The sequence below is a fragment of the Nothobranchius furzeri genome, chromosome 5, assembly GCF_043380555.1.
Source record: "Nothobranchius furzeri strain GRZ-AD chromosome 5, NfurGRZ-RIMD1, whole genome shotgun sequence".
In the NCBI taxonomy this organism is placed as follows: Eukaryota; Metazoa; Chordata; class Actinopteri; order Cyprinodontiformes; family Nothobranchiidae; genus Nothobranchius; species Nothobranchius furzeri.
In genome coordinates this window covers 29,655,228-29,675,722 of record NC_091745.1, presented here as the reverse complement: position 1 = coordinate 29,675,722, position 20,495 = coordinate 29,655,228, and the positions used below count along the sequence as shown (strand labels likewise).

General features: G+C 51.5%; 1 protein-coding gene across 3 annotated transcripts; it reads left to right on the top strand.

The window, feature by feature from the left end:
- The first annotated feature begins 166 nt into the window (after nucleotides 1–166).
- st6galnac2 (ST6 (alpha-N-acetyl-neuraminyl-2,3-beta-galactosyl-1,3)-N-acetylgalactosaminide alpha-2,6-sialyltransferase 2) lies at nucleotides 167–19,022 on the top strand. Of its 3 annotated transcripts, XM_070551540.1 has the most exons (8): nucleotides 167–271; nucleotides 6,238–6,409; nucleotides 10,809–10,962; nucleotides 16,675–16,813; nucleotides 16,890–16,993; nucleotides 17,669–17,749; nucleotides 17,834–17,936; nucleotides 18,684–19,022. In XM_070551540.1, the coding sequence occupies exons 2-8, from the start codon at nucleotides 6,355–6,357 to the stop codon at nucleotides 18,861–18,863; spliced, it is 816 nt and encodes a 271-aa protein (XP_070407641.1). In that variant the 5' UTR covers nucleotides 167–271; nucleotides 6,238–6,354; the 3' UTR covers nucleotides 18,864–19,022. The 3 variants fall into 3 exon arrangements, with proteins under 3 accessions (XP_070407641.1, XP_070407639.1, XP_070407640.1); XM_070551538.1 differs by lacking the exon at nucleotides 167–271 and having other exon boundaries at nucleotides 6,116–6,409; XM_070551539.1 differs by lacking the exons at nucleotides 167–271; nucleotides 18,684–19,022 and adding an exon at nucleotides 18,146–18,481 and having other exon boundaries at nucleotides 6,116–6,409.
- Nucleotides 19,023–20,495: the final 1,473 nt, after the last annotated feature.

The following is a 20,495-nucleotide window of genomic DNA, read 5'->3' as shown; positions in this document are numbered from 1 at the left end:
TGAAAAAGAATGAAAGGCTTAAAGTTACAATCGTGGGTTGTTGGAGAACCTTCCTCCTTATGCAGGTGAGTCGGATCGTGTGAACAGTTGACATTAGAAAACTTTAGGTTTCAGTCCTCCCCCACCTGGACTTTACCCCTCACCTGAGTTCACCTGACCGGAAACCAGTTCTCAGCAGATCGGAACAATGAGAGTCTCCACGAGGAGCGTTTTCCTTCCGCTGGCAGGATTTTGTCTCATCGTCTGGACCGTTTTATAGCAGATCTAGCAGGTAGGGTACGGGTCACACCTGCGGGGGTTGGGAACAGCTGAGGTGTCATCAGAGGGCAGGAACTCTGATCTCTAATGCTGATTAAAGGTAAATTCTGCTCTCGGATCAGGGCTAGGTCGTTTTTCTTTTTTGTTTTTTGTTGGGACATACTTGAAATGTTCCAAATTCCGTAAATCTCCAGCAACCCCAGTGTTGTTTGTTCCTCTGAGTGTCTCTAGAACCAGGTGTTAGTGCTCCATACACTTCATCTGAAACGTCACAGTGCCACACTGAGAGGAACAGTCTTGAGTTTACCTGGAGGAATCACCTGTGATTATGTCTGCACAATAAAAGCTCCACTAAGATCAGTGAAACAAAACCAAATAAACTCCAGAGTGATACTCTTCTCTTCATTTAGAGAATGGAATACAATAAATAATGTTGCCGTCGGCTTCCCCCGCTTATCCGGGTCCGGGTCGCGGGGGCAGCATCCCAACTAGGGAGCTCCAGACCGTCCTCTCCCCGGCCACCTCCACCAGCTCCTCCGGCAGGATCCCAAGGCGTTCCCGGACCAGATTGGAGATGTAACCTCTCCAACGGGTCCTGGGTCGACCCGGGGGCCTCCTGCCGGCCGGACATGCCCGAAACACCTCCCCGGGGAGGCGTCCAGGAGGCATCCTGACCAGATGCCCAAACCACCTCAACTGACTCCTTTCGACCTGGAGGAGCAGCTGTTCTACTCCTAGTCCCTCCCAAATGTCCGAGGCCGGCCACCCTACGGAGGAAACTCATTTCGGCCGCTTGTATCCGCGATCTCGTTCTTTCGGTCATTACCCAAAGCTCATGACCATAAGTGAGGATTGGGACGTAGATCGACCGGTAAATCGAGAGCCTGGCTTTCTGGCTCAGCTCCCTCTTCACCACGACAGATCGGCTCAGCGTCCGCATTACTGCAGACGCTGAACCAGTCCGTCTGTTGATCTCCCGATCCCTCCTACCCTCACTCGTGAACAAGACCCCGAGATACTTAAACTCCTCCACTTGAGGTAGGACCTCTCCACCAACACGGAGTTGGCAAGCCACCCTTTCCCGGTCGAGAACCATGGTCTCAGATTTGGAGGTGCTGATCCTCATCCCAGCCGCTTCACACTCGGTCGCGAACCTACCCAGCAAGAGCTGAAGGTCAGAGCTGGATGAAGCTAGGAGGACCACATCATCCGCAAAAAGCAGAGACGAGATTCTCCTGCCACCAAACTCGACACACTCCACACCACGGCTGTGCCTAGAAATTCGGTCCATAAAGGTAATGAACAGAACCGGTGACAAAGGGCAGCCCTGGCAGAGTCCAACCCTCACCCGGAACAGGTCCGACTTACTACCGGCTATGCGGACCAAACTCACGCTCCTCTGGTAAAGGGACTGAATGGCCCTTAACAGAAAGCCACCCACCCCATACTCCTGGAGCGTCCCCCACAGGGTGCCCCTGGGGACACGGTCATAAGCCTTCTCCAAATCCACAAAACACATGTGGATTGGTTGGGTAAACTCCCATGCCCCCTCCATCACCCTTGCAAGGGTATAGAGCTGGTCCACAGTTCCACGGCCAGGACGAAAACCACACTGCTCCTCCTCAATCTGAGATTCAACTATCGATCGGAGCCTCCTCTCCAGTACCTTGGAGTAGACCTTTCCAGGGAGGCTGTGGAGTGTGATCCCCCTATAGTTGGAACACACCCTCAGGTCACCCTTCTTAAAGATGGGGACCACCACCCCGGTCTGCCACTCCACAGGAACTGCCCCCGATGACCACGCAATGTTGCAGAGACGTGTCAACCACGACAGCCCTACAACATCCATAGCCTTGAGATACCCAGGACGAATCTCATCCGCCCCCGGGGCTCCGCCGCTGTGTACTTGTTTGACTACCTCAGCAACTTCTGCCCCTGAGATTGGACAGTCCACCCCCAGGTCTCCCGGCTCTGGTTCCTCCTCAGAATGCGCGTAGGTGGGATTGAGGAGCTCCTCAAAGTATTCCTTCCACCGTCCGACTATAGCCCCAGTTGACGTCAGCAGCTCCCCATCCCCACTGTAGCTGTAATGTTTCACCTATTTTGTAATTACGTCGTCTTCCTCCGCTTATCCGGGTCCGGGTCGCGGGGGCAGCATCCCAATTAGGGAGCTCCAGGCCGTCCTCTCCCCGGCCTTGTCCACCAGCTCCTCCGGCAGGACCCCAAGGCGTTCCCGGACCAGATTGGAGATGTAACCTCTCCAACGTGTCCTGGGTCGACCCGGGGCCCTTCTGCCGGCAGGACATGCCCGAAACACCTCCCCGGGGAGGCGTCCAGGAGGCATCCTGACCAGATGCCCAAACCACCTCAACTGGCTCCTTTCGATCCGGAGGAGCAGCGGTTCTACTCCGAGTCCCTCCCGAATGTCCGAGCTCCTCACCCTATCTCTAAGGCTGAGCCCGGCCACCCTACAAAGGAAACTCATTTCGGCCGCTTGTATCCGCGATCTCGTTCTTTCGGTCATTACCCAAAGCTCATGACCATAGGTGAGGATTGGGACGTAGATCGACCGGTAAATCGAGAGCCTGGCTTTCTGGCTCAGCTCCCTCTTCCCCACGACAGATCGGCTCAGCGTCCGCATCACTGCAGACGCCGAACCAATCCGCCTGTCGATCTCCCGATCCCTCCTACCCTCACTCGTGAACAAGACCCCGAGATACTTAAACTCCTCCACTTGAGGTAGGACCTCTCCCCCGACCCGGAGGTGGCAAGCCACCCTTTTCCGGTCGAGAACCATGGTCTCAGATTTGGAGGTGCTGATCCTCATCCTAGCCGCTTCACATTCGGCCGCGAACCTACCCAGCAAGAGCTGAAGGTCAGAGCTGGATGAAGCTAGGAGGACCACATCATCCGCAAAAAGCAGAGACGAGATTCTCCTGCCACCAAACTCGACACACTCCACACCACGGCTGCGTCTAGAAATTCTGTCCATAAAAGTGATGAACAGAACCGATGACAAAGGGCAGCCCTGGCGGAGTCCAACCCTCACCCGGAACAGGTCCGACTTACTACCGGCTATGCGGACCAAACTCACGCTCCTCTGGTAAAGGGACTGAATGGCCCTTAACAGAAAGCCACCCACCCCATACTCCTGGAGCGTCCCCCACAGGGTGCCCCTGGGGACACGGTCATAAGCCTTCTCCAAATCCACAAAACACATGTGGATTGGTTGGGTAAACTCCCATGCCCCCTCCATCACCCTTGCAAGGGTATAGAGCTGGTCCACAGTTCCACGGCCAGGACGAAAACCACACTGCTCCTCCTCAATCTGAGATTCAACTATCGATCGGAGCCTCCTCTCCAGTACCTTGGCGTAGACCTTTCCAGGGAGGCTGAGGAGTGTGATCCCCCTATAGTTGGAACACACCCTCAGGTCACCCTTCTTAAAGATGGGGACCACCACCCCGGTCTGCCACTCCCTAGGAACTGCCCCCGATGACCACGCAATGTTGTAGAGACGTGTCAACCATGACAGCCCTACAACATCCATAGCCTTGAGATACCCAGGACGAACCTCATCCGCCCCCGGGGCTCCGCCGCTGTGTAGTTGTTTGACTACCTCAGCAACTTCTGCCCCCGAGATCGGACAGTCCATCCCCAGGCCTCCCAGCTCTGGTTCCTCCTCGGAATGCGCATTGGTGGGATTGAGGAGCTCCTCAAAGTATTCCTTCCACCGTCCGACTATAGCCTCAGTTGACGTCAGCAGCTCCCCATCCCCACTGTAAACAGTGTGAGCGAGTTGCTGCCTTCCTCTCCTGAGGCACCGGACAGTTTGCCAGAACCTCTTTGGAGCTGATCGATAGTCTTTCTCCATGACCTCACCAAACTCCTCCCACGCCCGAGATTTTGCCTCGGCAACTGCCACTGCTGCACCCCGCTTGGCTATCCGGTACCTGTCTGCTGCCTCCGGAGACCCACAGACCAGCCACGCCCTGTAGGCCTCCTTCTTCAGCCTGATGGCTCCCCGAACCTCTGGTGTCCACCAGCGGGTACGGGGGTTGCCACCACGACTGGCACCGGCCACCTTACGACCACAGCTAGCAACAGCCGCCTCGACAATCGCAGAGTGGAACAAGGCCCACTCGGACTCAATGTCCCCCACTGCTCTCGGGACGTGGTCAAAGCTCTGCCGGAGGTGGGAGTTGAAGAGCGTCTTGACAGGTTCTTCTGCCAGGCGTTCCCAGCAGACCCTCACTATGCGTTTGGGTCTGCCAGGTCTACGCGGCATCTTCCCCTGCCATCTGATACAACTCACCACCAGGTGGTGATCAGTTGACAGCTCCGCCCCTCTCTTCACTCGGGTGTCCAAAACATACGGCCGCAGGTCAGATGATACGACTACAAAATCTATCATCGACCTGTGACCTAGGCTGCCCTGGTACCAAGTGTACCGGTGGGCATCCTTATGTTCGAACATGGTGTTCGTTATGGCCAAACTGCGGCTTGCACAGAGGTCCAATAACAAAACACCGCTCGAGTTCAGATTAGGTGGGCCGTTCCTCCCAATCACACCCCTCCAGGTCAAGCTGTCATTGCCCACGTGAGCATTGAAGTCCCCCAGCAGGACAATGGAGTCCCCTGATGGAGCACTATCTAGCACTCGTCCCAGGGACTCCAAAAAGGGTGGGTACTCTGAACTGATATTTGGCCCATAAGCACAAACAACAGTCAGGACCCGTTCCCCGACCCGAAGGCGCAAGGAAGCTACCCTCTTGTCCCCCGGGGTAAACCCCAACACACAGGCAGAGAGTCTCGGGGCTAACAAAAAGCCAACCCCAGCCCTCCGCCTCTCACCCGGAGCAACTCCAGCAAAGTAGAGTGTCCACCCCCTCTCAAGGACTTGGGTTCCAGAGCCAATGCAATGTGTTGAGGTGAGTCCGACTATATCTAGCCGGTACCGCTCAACCTCTGCCACAAGCTCCTGCTTCTTCCCCGCCAGTGAGGTGACGTTCCATGTCCCAAAAACCAGTTTCCTTTTCCGGGGTCGGACCGCCAAGGCTCCCTCCTCGGTCTGCCACCCGATCCACACTGCACCGGACCTTTCATGTTCCTCCTGCAGGTGGTGGGTCCACAGATGGATGAGCCCATGTATCCGGTTCATGCTGGGCCCCATGGGCAAAAGCCCGGCCACCAGGTGCTCGCCCACGAACCCAACCCCAGGCCTGGCTCCAGGGTGGGACCCCAGTAACCCTCCGGGCCGGGTACTCCAACTCTTTGTTTTTACATCCATGAGAGATCCTCAGAAGAATAAATAATGGTTTATGTCATATTCACACATAAACACACGCACGTGTCTTACTGAGTACAACATGTTGATGAAAACAGAAGAAAGCTCCTCTAGTGTGGTGTTTGTGTTGGTGAGCAGTTTCAAACAGACAACAGGTGGAGAGGTGAGCAGGGAAATCCACACTTCAGCTGTTCAGGAGGCCACGGTGAGTTTTACAGTTTCATCCAGATGTTTTAACACCTGACAGCAAACAGGAAGACAAGAACTTTGCTGATTTTATTTGCAAAACAAAATGCAAATAAAGGCCAAATACGTCAGAGTCTGTGCCAACTGAGAATAAGTGATCATTCATGGTCTCGTCTGTAATCTTCAGCTCTCCCAAACAGAAGATTGACAGGATTTCTGTTTTTGAGTCATGGCTGACTGGTATTAGACCTCAAAAGACACAAAATTACCAATAAACACAAATGCAAAATCAAACATCACTAAAGTCCTGTAGTTGTCACACACACTGGTGTGGTGTGGTAAAAACTGTCCTCCACATTTGACCCATTCCAGTGTGGAGAGGTGAGCTGCAGACACGGCCACACTCGGGAACTACCACTAACCACTGAGGAGCTCCTTGTGCTTTGGGTTCCCCATGTGATTCCTGTTCATTCAGGGTTCATGCTATGGAAACTTGTCCTCTGCAGATAGAAGCACACTGTTCCCTGAGAAACGCTGTGAGGGAAGATCCCTTCCTCAGAGAGAAGTTCAACTTCTCCCTGCCAGTGCTTCAGTGGGCTGGAAGTTTCTCCGGACCTGCCTGGATGCAGCTGAACAGCCGAGCGCCTCCATACGGCTGGAAGGGACTTCCTGTTAAAGGTGAGCATCAGCACCAGCTAATTATGTCAAACAACAATTAATAACCCTGAAAACAGACAAGCCATATCTAATCATTATCTCCATCATTAAGATTTCTTAAATGCTTTTATATTTTTCCTTATTTTCACTTAAATGTTTCAGCTAAAAAATAACCTGAAAAAATACAAAAATCATCCCCAGGCCTCCCAGCTCTGGTTCCTCCTCGGAATGCGCATTGGTGGGATTGAGGAGCTCCTCAAAGTATTCCTTCCACCGTCCGACTATAGCCTCAGTTGACGTCAGCAGCTCCCCATCCCCACTGTAAACAGTGTGAGCGAGTTGCTGCCTTCCTCTCCTGAGGCGCCGGACAGTTTGCCAGAACCTCTTTGGAGCCGATCGATAGTCTTTCTCCATGGCCTCACCAAACTCCTCCCACGCCCGAGATTTTGCCTCGGCAACTGCCACTGCTGCACCCCGCTTGGCTATCCGGTACCTGTCTGCTGCCTCCGGAGACCCACAGACCAGCCACGCCCTGTAGGCCTCCTTCTTCAGCCTGACGGCTCCCCGAACCTCTGGTGTCCACCAGCGGGTACGGGGGTTGCCACCACGACTGGCACCGGCCACCTTACGACCACAGCTAGCAACAGCCGCCTCGACAATCGCAGAGTGGAACAAGGCCCACTCGGACTCAATGTCCCCCACTGCTCTCGGGACGTGGTCAAAGCTCTGCCGGAGGTGGGAGTTGAAGACCGTCTTGACAGGTTCTTCTGCCAGGCGTTCCCAGCAGACCCTCACTATGCGTTTGGGTCTGCCAGGTCTACGCGGCATGTTCCCTTGCCATCTGATCCAACTCACCACCAGGTGGTGATCAGTTGACAGCTCCGCCCCTCTCTTCACTCGGGTGTCCAAAACATACGGCCGCAGGTCAGATGATACGACTACAAAATCTATCATCGACCTGTGACCTAGGCTGCCCTGGTACCAAGTGTACCGATGGGCATCCTTATGTTCGAACATGGTGTTCGTTATGGCCAAACTGCGGCTTGCACAGAAGTCCAATAACAAAACACCGCTCGAGTTCTGATCAGGTGGGCCGTTCCTCCCAATCACACCCCTCCAGGTCAAGCTGTCATTGCCCACGTGAGCATTGAAGTCCCCCAGCAGGACAATGGAGTCCCCTGATGGAGCACTATCTAGCACTCGTCCCAGGGACTCCAAAAAGGGTGGGTACTCTGAACTGATATTTGGCCCATAAGCACAAACAACAGTCAGGACCCGTTCCCCGACCCGAAGGCGCAAGGAAGCTACCCTCTTTTCCCCCGGGGTAAACCCCAACACACAGGCAGAGAGTCTCGGGGCTAACAAAACGCCAACCCCAGCCCTCCGCCTCTCACCCGGAGCAACTCCAGCAAAGTAGAGTGTCCAACCCCTCTCCAGGTCTCGGGTTCCAGAGCCAATGCAATGTGTCGAGGTGAGTCCGACTATATCTAGCCGGTACAGCTCAACCTCTGCCACAAGCTCCGGCTCCTTCCCCGCCAGCGAGGTGACGTTCCATGTCCCAAAAACTAGTTTTCTTGTCCGGGGATTGGACCGCCAAGTCTACCGCCTTGGTCTGCCACCCGATTCACATTGCACCGGACCCTTCATGTTCCTCCTGCGGGTGGTGGGTCCACAGTTGGACGAGCCCATGTATCCGGTTCGGGCTGGGCCCGGCCGGGCCCCATGGGCGAAAGCCCGGCCACCAGGCGCTCGCTCACGGGCCCCAACCCCAGGCCTGGCTCCAGGGTGGGACCCCGGTAACCCTCCGGGCCGGGTACTCCGACTCTTCGTTTTAACCGCCATGAAAGATCCTTCGAACCGTTCTTTGTCTCACCCTTCACCTAAGACCAATTTGTCATGGGAGACCCTACCAGGGGCACTAAGTGCCCCAGACAACATAGCTCCTAGGATCATTAGGGCACTCAAACTCCTCCACCACGATAAGGTGACGGTTCAAGGAGGAGCGATAAGGTGACGGTTCAAGGAGGAGGGATAAGGTGACGGTTCAAGGAGGATGTCCGATCTCGGGGGCAGAAGTTGCTCAGGTAGTCAAACAACTACACAGCGGCGGAGCCCCGGGGGCGGATGAGGTTCGTCCTGGGTATCTCAAGGCTATGGATGTTGTAGGGCTGTCATGGTTGACACGTCTCTACAACATTGCGTGGTCATCGGGGGCAGTTCCTAGGGAGTGGCAGACCGGGGTGGTGGTCCCCATCTTTAAGAAGGGTGACCTGAGGGTGTGTTCCAACTATAGGGGGATCACACTCCTCAGCCTCCCTGGAAAGGTCTACTCCAAGGTACTGGAGAGGAGGGTCCGATCGATAGTTGAATCTCAGATAGAGGAGGAGCAATGTGGTTTTCGTCCTGGCCGTGGAACTGTGGACCAGCTCTATACCCTTGCAAGGGTGATGGAGAGGGCATGGGAGTTTGCCCAACCAATCCACATGTGCTTTGTGGATTTGGAGAAGGCTTATGACCGTGTCCCGAGGGGCACCCTGTGGGGGACGCTCCAGGAGTATGGGGTGGGTGGCTTTCTGTTAAGGGCCATTCAGTCCCTTTACCAGAGGAGCGTGAGTTTGTTCCGCATAGCCGGTAGTAAGTCGGACCTGTTCCCAGTGAGGGTTGGACTCCGCCAGGGCTGCCCTTTGTCACTGGTTCTGTTCATCACTTTTATGGACAGAATTTCTAGACGCAGCCGTGGTGTGGAGTGTGTCGAGTTTGGTGGCAGGAGAATCTCGTCTCTGCTTTTTGCGGATGATGTGGTCCTCCTAGCTTCATCCAGCTCTGACCTTCAGCTCTTGCTGGGTAGGTTCGCGGCCGAATGTGAAGCGGCTGGGATGAGGATCAGCACCTCCAAATCTGAGAGCATGGTTCTCGACTGGAAAAGGGTGGCTTGCCACCTCCGTGTTGGGGGAGAGGTCCTACCTCAAGTGGAGGAGTTTAAGTATCTCGGGGTCTTGTTCACAAGTGAGGGTAGGAGGGATCGGGAGATCGACAGGCGGATTGGTTCGGCGTCTGCAGTGATGCGGACGCTGAGCCGATCTGTTGTGGGGAAGAGGGAGCTGAGCCAGAAAGCCAGGCTCTCGATTTACCGGTCGATCTACGTCCCAATCCTCACCTATGGTCATGAGCTTTGGGTAATGACCGAAAGAACGAGATCGCGGATACAAGCGGCCGAAATGAGTTTCCTCCGTAGGGTGGCCGGGCTCAGCCTTAGAGATAGGGTGAGGAGCTCGGACATTCGGGAGGGACTCGGAGTAGAACCGCTGCTCCTCCGGATCGAAAGGAGCCAGTTGAGGTGGTTTGGGCATCTGGTCAAGATGCCTCCTGGACGCCTCCCCGGGGAGGTGTTTCGGGCATGTCCTGCCGGCAGAAGGCCCCCGGGTCGACCCAGGACACGTTGGAGAGGTTACATCTCCAATCTGGTCCGGGAACGCCTTGGGGTCCTGCCGGAGGAGCTGGTGGAGGTGGCCGGGGAGAGGACGGCCTGGAGCTCCCTAGTTGGGATGCTGCCCCCGCGACCCGGACCCGGATAAGCGGAGGAAGACGAGACGAGAAATACAAAAATCAGTTTTAAAAAAATGTCCATGACTGACGAGTATGTGGTGCCATTTGTAAAGTCAAACAGCAGTATTTGGGTCATTTAGCTTGCCATAAGAGAAGAAAGAATGGCATTTCATTTGTCAAAGTAATATTTTCACCACGTCATTCATACATTTATAAATGTTAAAATTCCCAACTAAATATTTAGTTTGTGAAATAAATGTTTAGCTCCAGATAAAATATTTTGTTAGTAAATTACATATTTATTTTCTGGACTAAATATATTTAAATATATTTAAGTATATTTACTCAACAGTAAATATACAAAACATATGTATAAAACTACAGCCTAGAGGCTCTTTTATGCAATGTCAGGGATGCAGAACTGTCAAGTACACAGGTGGCAGGAACAGCCAATCACACGTTGGCAGGTATCAGCAGAGCCAATAGATGAGCGCGTGGACGGTTCTAATGGGAAATAGGCTTCAGCACAGGTGGTTGTTTTCCGCTTGGTCCTCGTGCTCAACCAGTATCTATTTAATATAATATAGTGTAATATTGTTTTGGGACGGTAACAATTTCAGGGGAGAAAAACTGACTTTGGAAAAAGTGGGGAAACATGTCCCTCTTGTCCCCCCTAAAAACCATCTCCACGTCTGGACAAATAGCCTAATGGTCACAATCAGAACTGAAGTAATTTATTCATGATTACTCTTTTGTGTCTGAGTTACTCCCATGTTTGAAAGCAGAGATGCTTAAAAGGACTGCAGGGGCTTGTCTTCTGTCCATCCATGTCCACAGAAGCTCGTGACTCTGTTGCTCTCCTCTTCCTCCTCAGTCCTCACGTCGACCCTCTCCCTCCTGAACAGCTCGTTGCTCATTGATCACAGCCTACCTGGCAGGTGTGTTCGCTGTGCTGTGGTGGGAAACGGGGGCATTCTCAGAGGTTCGCGACAGGGGAAGAACATTGACAGCCATGACTTCATCTTCAGGTGAGACATAGCTGTAAACATTGGAAGGTTCTTGGACCAACTAAATCAGAATTTATGAGGTTTTAAAAGTCCACCTTGAACAGTCACCTGGCTTTGGTGAAGTTTAAGAGCCTCGATGATTCCAGGAGCTAGGAACTTTGCACTTTAGCCAGTTTTTTCATGGTAAATTGGTCCAAAGTAAATGGCAATACAAGGAGTGGTTAGGAGGAGCTTTCATGGAAAAATGTCAGAGTTCCAGAGGACCTAACCTGGATGGGTTTTAGGGTTCGACCCTGAAGCCAAGCCACAGGTTGAGGTTCATGTGCTTGGTGTCTACTTTACTTGTGCTCAGACTTCCACCTGCAGACCCACCACCTGAAGGAGGAGCTTTAGGATGTCCGCTTCTTCCTGGATCAGGTTGTGGACTAAAGCGGGAGCTTTGGCAGCCCAGTCCCTGGACATGGAAAATGGTGTTTGGGACATGAAATGGCACCTCTCTGGGAGTGATGGCTATTGACTAGATGCAGCTGTGAAGCTCAAGTCCTCCTGATGGGTAGAGATTTCCCTGACAAATGTAAATTACCTTCGTCTTCGTCTTCGTCTTCCTCCGCTTATCCGGGTCCGGGTCGCGGGGGCAGCATCCCAATTAGGGAGCTCCAGGCCGTCCTCTCCCCGGCCTTGTCCACCAGCTCCTCCGGCAGGACCCCAAGGCGTTCCCGGACCAGATTGGAGATGTAACCTCTCCAACGTGTCCTGGGTCGACCCGGGGGCCTTCTGCCGGCAGGACATGCCCGAAACACCTCCCCGGGGAGGCGTCCAGGAGGCATCCTGACCAGATGCCCAAACCACCTCAACTGGCTCCTTTCGATCCGGAGGAGCAGCGGTTCTACTCCGAGTCCCTCCCGAATGTCCGAGCTCCTCACCCTATCTCTAAGGCTGAGCCCGGCCACCCTACGGAGGAAACTCATTTCGGCCGCTTGTATCCGCGATCTCGTTCTTTCGGTCATTACCCAAAGCTCATGACCATAGGTGAGGATTGGGACGTAGATCGACCGGTAAATCGAGAGCCTGGCTTTCTGGCTCAGCTCCCTCTTCCCCACGACAGATCGGCTCAGCGTCCGCATCACTGCAGACGCCGAACCAATCCGCCTGTCGATCTCCCGATCCCTCCTACCCTCACTCGTGAACAAGACCCCGAGATACTTAAACTCCTCCACTTGAGGTAGGACCTTTCCCCCGACCCAGAGGTGGCAAGCCACCCTTTTCCGGTCGAGAACCATGGTCTCAGATTTGGAGGTGCTGATCCTCATCCCAGCCGCTTCACATTCGGCCGCGAACCTACCCAGCAAGAGCTGAAGGTCAGAGCTGGATGAAGCTAGGAGGACCACATCATCCGCAAAAAGCAGAGACGAGATTCTCCTGCCACCAAACTCGACACACTCCACACCACGGCTGCGTCTAGAAATTCTGTCCATAAAAGTGATGAACAGAACCGGTGACAAAGGGCAGCCCTGGCGGAGTCCAACCCTCACTGGGAACAGGTCCGACTTACTACCGGCTATGCGGACCAAACTCACGCTCCTCTGGTAAAGGGACTGAATGGCCCTTAACAGAAAGCCACCCACCCCATACTCCTGGAGCGTCCCCCACAGGGTGCCCCTGGGGACACGGTCATAAGCCTTCTCCAAATCCACAAAGCACATGTGGATTGGTTGGGCAAACTCCCATGCCCCCTCCATCACCCTTGCAAGGGTATAGAGCTGGTCCACAGTTCCACGGCCAGGACGAAAACCACATTGCTCCTCCTCTATCTGAGATTCAACTATCGATCGGACCCTCCTCTCCAGTACCTTGGCGTAGACCTTTCCCGGGAGGCTGAGGAGTGTGATCCCCCTATAGTTGGAACACACCCTCAGGTCACCCTTCTTAAAGATGGGGACCACCACCCCGGTCTGCCACTCCCTAGGAACTGCCCCCGATGACCACGCAATGTTGTAGAGACGTGTCAACCATGACAGCCCTACAACATCCATAGCCTTGAGATACCCAGGACGAACCTCATCCGCCCCCGGGGCTCCGCCGCTGTGTAGTTGTTTGACTACCTCAGCAACTTCTGCCCCCGAGATCGGACAGTCCATCCCCAGGCCTCCCAGCTCTGGTTCCTCCTTGGAATGCGCATTGGTGGGATTGAGGAGCTCCTCAAAGTATTCCTTCCACCGTCCGACTATAGCCTCAGTTGACGTCAGCAGCTCCCCATCCCCACTGTAAACAGTGTGAGCGAGTTGCTGCCTTCCTCTCCTGAGGCGCCGGACAGTTTGCCAGAACCTCTTTGGAGCCGATCGATAGTCTTTCTCCATGGCCTCACCAAACTCCTCCCACGCCCGAGATTTTGCCTCGGCAACTGCCACTGCTGCACCCCGCTTGGCTATCCGGTACCTGTCTGCTGCCTCCGGAGACCCACAGACCAGCCACGCCCTGTAGGCCTCCTTCTTCAGCCTGACGGCTCCCCGAACCTCTGGTGTCCACCAGCGGGTACGGGGGTTGCCACCACGACTGGCACCGGCCACCTTACGACCACAGCTAGCAACAGCCGCCTCGACAATCGCAGAGTGGAACAAGGCCCACTCGGACTCAATGTCCCCCACTGCTCTCGGGACGTGGTCAAAGCTCTGCCGGAGGTGGGAGTTGAAGACCGTCTTGACAGGTTCTTCTGCCAGGCGTTCCCAGCATACCCTCACTATGCGTTTGGGTCTGCCAGGTCTACGCGGCATGTTCCCTTGCCATCTGATCCAACTCACCACCAGGTGGTGATCAGTTGACAGCTCCGCCCCTCTCTTCACTCGGGTGTCCAAAACATACGGCCGCAGGTCAGATGATACGACTACAAAATCTATCATCGACCTGTGACCTAGGCTGCCCTGGTAACAAGTGTACCGGTGGGCATCCTTATGTTCGAACATGGTGTTCGTTATGGCCAAACTGCGGCTTGCACAGAAGTCCAATAACAAAACACCGCTCGAGTTCAGATTAGGTGGGCCGTTCCTCCCAATCACACCCCTCCAGGTCAAGCTGTCATTGCCCACGTGAGCATTGAAGTCCCCCAGCAGGACAATGGAGTCCCCTGATGGAGCACTATCTAGCACTCGTCCCAGGGACTCCAGAAAGGGTGGGTACTCTGAACTGATATTTGGCCCATAAGCACAAACAACAGTCAGGACCCGTTCCCCGACCCGAAGGCGCAAGGAAGCTACCCTCTTGTCCCCCGGGGTAAACCCCAACACACAGGCAGAGAGTCTCGGGGCTAACAAAAAGCCAACCCCAGCTCTCCGCCTCTCACCCGGAGCAACTCCAGCAAAGTAGAGTGTCCAACCCCTCTCCAGGTCTCGGGTTCCAGAGCCAATGCAATGTGTCGAGGTGAGTCCGACTATATCTAGCCGGTACCGCTCAACCTCTGCCACAAGCTCCGGCTCCTTCCCCGCCAGCGAGGTGACGTTCCATGTCCCAAAAACTAGTTTTCTTGTCCGGGGATTGGACCGCCAAGGCTCCCGCCTTGGTCTGCCACCCGATTCGCATTGCACCGGACCCTTCATGTTCCTCCTGCGGGTGGTGGGTCCACAGTTGGACGAGCCCATGTATCCGGTTCGGGCTGGGCCCGGCCGGGCCCCATGGGCAAAAGCCCGGCCACCAGGCGCTCGCTCACGGGCCCCAACCCCAGGCCTGGCTCCAGGGTGGGATCCCGGTAACCCTCCGGGCCGGGTACTCCGACTCTTCGTTTTAACCGCCATGAAAGATCCTTCGAACCGTTCTTTGTCTCACCCTTCACCTAAGACCAATTTTTCATGGGAGACCCTACCAGGGGCACTAAGTGCCCCAGACAACATAGCTCCTAGGATCATTAGGGCACTCAAACTCCTCCACCACGATAAGGTGACGGTTCAAGGAGGAGTGTAAATTACCTTATAAACAAAACATATTATAATTATTTCCTGTCTGGTCTGTTACGCCGGTAGGTCAGATCTGTTTCCGGTGAAGGCTGGACTCCACTTTAGTGGACAGAAATTGTAGGTGCAGCTGCTGGGTGGATGTTGTTTGGTTGCAGGAGGATCTCTTCTCTTCTTTTGTGGATCATGTGGTCCTTTAAGCTTCAAAATGTGACGTTCAACCCCTACTGGGGAGGTTCGCAGCCAAGTGTGAAGCAGCTGAGATGAGGATCAGCACCTCCAAATCTGAGGTTTCTCAACCAGGAAAGGGTGGATTGCCAACTTTGGGTTGGAGGAGAGGTCCTGCCTCAAATAGAGGAGTTTAAGTACCTCAGAATCTTTTATGAGTGAGGAAAGAAGGGAGCAGGTTGATTTGGTGAAGGACTTGATGTAGAAATGTTGCTCCTGCACACGGAGAGGAGATAAGCCAGGACCTACAACCACAGCGTAATAACTGTTATACAGGGCTTTGATTATGCTGTTGGGTGTGTTATTGGGATTTTACAAATATACTCTTGGTAACCTCACAACCTCAGCACAGGCTCCCTGCAATCTTAAGAAGACCCCTTGAGAGGGTCCCGAACCCCAGGTTGGGAACCACTGGTCTAGGGCACACCTGGAGTGTGTTATTCATGCATTTGTCCTGTCCCGACTGGACGACTGCAAAGCCTTGTATGCCAGTCTGAGTCAGGGCGCGGTCGCAAGGCTGCAGCTCGCCCAGAACTTGGTTGCAAGATTTCTGACTGAAACTAAATGCTGGGAACACATCACTCCGGTGCTGTCGGCCTTATACTGGCTCACAGTGAGGTACAGAGGCAAATTTAAGATACTCTTGCTTGTGTACAGGGCTCATCAAAACACTGTTCTTCTATCTGTCAGCACTACTGCTCTGACACGTCCCAACTCGGCTGAACGGAAGCTGTTGGTGGTCCCCCGCTTCAAATACAGATCGGGGGGGGGGGGGGGGGGGGGGGATCATGCGCTTTTGGTTCTGGCTCCAACGCTCTGGAACAAGTTACCTTTGAGTGTTAGGCAGGTGCCATCGCTTCTGGTTTTTAAGTCTCACTTGAAGACTCATTTTTATGTGATAGATTTCAGCGTTAGGGATCACAACACTGCCTTGATCTTTTATACATGATTTTATTAGGAATGCACAATATATCGACATCAATACCAGTATCAGCCGATGTTTGTCATTTTCTAACAAATCGGTATCGGTCTGATGAAGTAAACTGGGCCGATATTAACAACCAATATTTTTCCTTCTTGTTTCCATTTGTTTATCTGTTGCAGAGGGTGAGAGGGGTGATGTGTATTTGTGATTGTAATCATCTCAGAAGTGTAAATGTGTGTGTTGTGTGTACATAATAATGTAAATTCAGCTTTAATAATATTCATTCTATACCAAATCTGCTGATTTTTGAAGCATTAATGTCAGCATGTTGGTATCAGCAGATATCGGTTATCGGCCCAAAAATGTCATATCGGTGCATCACTAGTTTTTATGATTGTTTCCTGTTTTATTCAACTTTCTCTTAATGTTCTATGATTGTTTTCATTTTTTGTCTTTCTTTCAATGTTCTATGCATGTTTGGTTTTATTCAGCACCTTGGTCTGCTGATAAGGACCTTATAAATTAATTAACTTCACTGAACTTTATTATTGGGGACATTCTTTAGAAGCTGTTAGTTTGAGAACTTTAGATGGATCCGTTGATGTGGCAACTGGTGTAATTAGTGTCTTGTGTTTTCAGGATGAACGGAGCAGTGATAAAAGGGTTTGAGGAAGATGTGGGGACAAAGATCTCCTTCTACGGTTTAACCGCCAACACCTTAAAGAACTCCCTGAGCAGGTACTGGTCTGACGGCTTCACCAAAGTCCCCCAGAGTCCGGTAAGAATCGTTCAGACACAAACCGGTCAGGAAATTCAGCATCCGTAATCCTGCGTATGTGTGTGTGTGTGTGTAGGAGATCAAGTACATCTTCATTCCATCAAACCTCAGAGATTATGTGATGATGGAGGCTGCTATTCAGGGCAGGACCATCCACATAGGCAGCGACGAGGGAGACAGGTGTGTTAAACACACCTGTGTCATGATATAGTGCATCAGACCTGTGTTCTCTTTTGTGTATTCATTCTGTGTTTGTCTTTATCCTTTTTCTTGTTCTATTTTTTACACCGTTTAGTGACATGTATCAGCTAGCATCTCTAGCCGTCATCAGAGATCACCGGTGTTGGTGCTTTTATCCCAGGGTAGCAGAGGATGCTACACGGATCATAAACTCAGAATGTAAAACATGACTTTTGAATTCAGATCCATTTGTTTGGGTACAGCGCAGGTACAGAATTACATCAGCAGGTGGCGGCGTTGAACCATGTGGAAGTTGATCTGAACCGCTGTCTTCATAAACCACAAACCAAAAATTAGGATTTAAAGTATTTAAATTGAGGCTGGGCTGACTGACTGGTACAAGTCTGGTCAGTTTTATGATGAACCGTCCACACGCAGAAGAACAAAAATAAAACAAACATGACATCCTGTTGTTCACATGAAGGTTTGTGGCGTTCCTACATGAAATACTGGAATAAAGCCACGATACCTGAGGCTTTCAGATGGCCACAGTTCAGTAAGAAATAATTAATTACACCAGTCATCTCAGGAATGATTATAGCTAAGCTCTGCAGGATCCAGTTTGTGTATCAGAAGCAGGTTTTTATTGATGATGTTTTCTTTCTGACCTCACAGCCCCAACAACTACTTTGGCCACAAACCTGCTGAAAACTTCAAGATGCTCCACCCGGAGTTTATTTCCTACGTCACACACAGGTGAATTGGTCCCACAGAGCTGATGTCCATCTCAGCGTGCTGGATATCCTCAGCAGGGATGAAAACGATCTGCTTGTTCCTCAGCTTTCTCTCATCCCACCTGATGACCAACATCACGACCTCTGACCTCTACATGCTGAGCACCGGAGCTCTGATGCTGCTGACTGCATTACACACCTGTGACCAAGTAAACACATGTACTCACACACACACACACACACACACACACACACACACACACACACACACACACTCACACTCACACTCACACTCACACTCACACACACACACACACACACACACACACACACACACACACACACACACACACACACACACACACACACACACACACACACACACACATTTTGATTTGAACTTTAACACTTGTTAAAGGTGATGAGCTACATTGTAGCCAAAGCTACCCAGGGGCGCACTGACCAAAGCGAGGCTGCTGAATACTGGCGCCATCAGTCCCTTCGACCATCAGTAGCAGGCAGTGTGGTTGACTTGCCCAAGGACACGACAACCATGACAGACTGAGTGGAGCACGATCCCGCAACCTTTTGTGGAGGAGTCAGCATGATTATTCAGCTCACCAGGCATAATTGGCACCATTATTGAGTAATTTTAATCACTTTTGCACACCAAATGCTAGTACCTGCTATTCACTTCCGTTGTTTATGCTAAGCTAAAGCAGACGGACTGCTGCCAGACCCGGAGAATTGCTGCACTGGTCACAAAATGCTTTTTTCTCACTTATCTAACTCTGGGGAATACAGCAATAGACAACATTTCTCTTAAACTGTTGATAAATTTTTCAAGTCTGTAATGGAGAGTCTAACTCATTTGTTAATGTTTAGAGATGAATTTACACTTATTTAACAACGCCGTTTCTAAAAGAGCTGCTATGAGATTCCTCAACTTCCTACAGGTTTCTGCTTACGGATTCATCACCAGGAACTATGCTGCATTCTCTGATCATTACTACGACTCTGAAATGAGGCCTTTGAGGTTCTTCGCCAACCACGATCTGCAGATGGAGGGCCACCTGTGGGAGGCACTGCACCTCCGGAGGATCCTCAGGTTGTACCAGAGGGGAGGAGATAGCTGATGGAGGCGGGGGAGAGGACAGAACTAAACGACGAGGGTCTGAAACCACTTATTTATTCTCTGTGAATCCATCTTTCCAAACTCTTCCCGAGCAGCTTGAGAGCTTCTAGATAAACACGTCAAAAAAAATGTTAGGAACGCCAAACCATCCAGGGTTTGATGATTGAACATTTAAATTGTTTACTAAAGACAAATGAAAAGGTGTCAAATTTAAGACCAGGAAACAAGTCTGATCCATCCGTCCATCCATCCATCCGTCCATCCATCCATCCATCCATCTTTACTTATTGGGTAATGAAGGCGGCAGGTCCAGATGGAAAGAGATGTCATACCCATGAGGTCACCCTATAGGTCCTCCCTGGCTTCCCAAGTGGTCTCCAGCTGGTGAGACCTCCAGAGGGAGCAGACCAGGAGTCACTCTAATCGGAACGATCTCATCTGACTCGTTTCAGTCAGGAGGATCAGCAGCTCTACTCTGTTCTCCCCAGATGATGGAGCCAACATCATTGCAGATGAAATCCTAATCCATCATTCTGCCTTTCCTCCAGCCTGCCTTCACTCAGGAACAGAACACCAGAACTCCTCCACTGGAGGCGGAAACTCCCTCCCGGCCTGGAGGGAAAATAAATCTTCTGATGGAGAACCAGGACCTTAGACTGGATTATCTTTTATTATAGTTGTTCAAACACCTCATGCTGCATACACATTTGTTTTTATTCATTTTGTATTTTAAACTTAGTTTTGAAATTGTGACTAAATTTAGTGTTTCTTTACAAATATTTTAATGTAGTAGAAGGTGAGCTGTTCAGGGTTTAGTTCAGATTTATTTCACGTTTTATCTCAGCGTCATCATTTAACGTGTCCAGTAAAACCAGTTTCAGCTGTTCCCACTTCGTAATATCTCTGTTCCTTCTCCAACATTCTGATGATGAGGATTAGTGATGAAGAGTTCCCATCCTTTCTGCAGTTTGAAAACATTCAGCAGAACCGAGCAGAACCAGGCGTAAGGAACCTAAAACTAGCGTGTATTAAATCTGTAAAGGAAACGCTCACACATACAGTTTGACTTGTAAAATTAAGTTTTATCAACAAAAAGGCTTTGAAGGGGCTCCTCTCCCAGGGTGAATGTGGGTCACTGCAGTTTCATAAAGATTCTGCAGAAAAGGCTGAACACAGCAGGAAAAAGATGGCTCGAAACTCCAAAATAAAAGTCTGGTCATTAACGATAAATATGGCTTCTGGTATGTGTCGATCTGGAAAAGAGTCAAGCTTTAATTTGTTCATCAAGAGCTCAAAAGGATTTGTCTCGATCATGTACATTTAGGAAACAATGTAGTACTAAAATGTTAAAGTCCTACTAAACTTTATTTTAAAATAAATGTTCTTAAAGCTGCTAAAGGAAATTATAGTTTATTTTTGCATTCATGAACAGTTATACTGTATTTCCAAAGCTTAAAGATATGAGAATTCTTCCTGCTGAAGGAAGTTGAAGAAGCTGTTTGTACCAGAAATGAAAAGCAATCCCCTCAAGTTTATTCTTTTTATTCGGTCGACTGATCAATGTAACACTTCTATTTTACAGAAATTGTACATTTTTTCCTCAAAAACCGTTAAACTGAGCCTGAGATCTGTG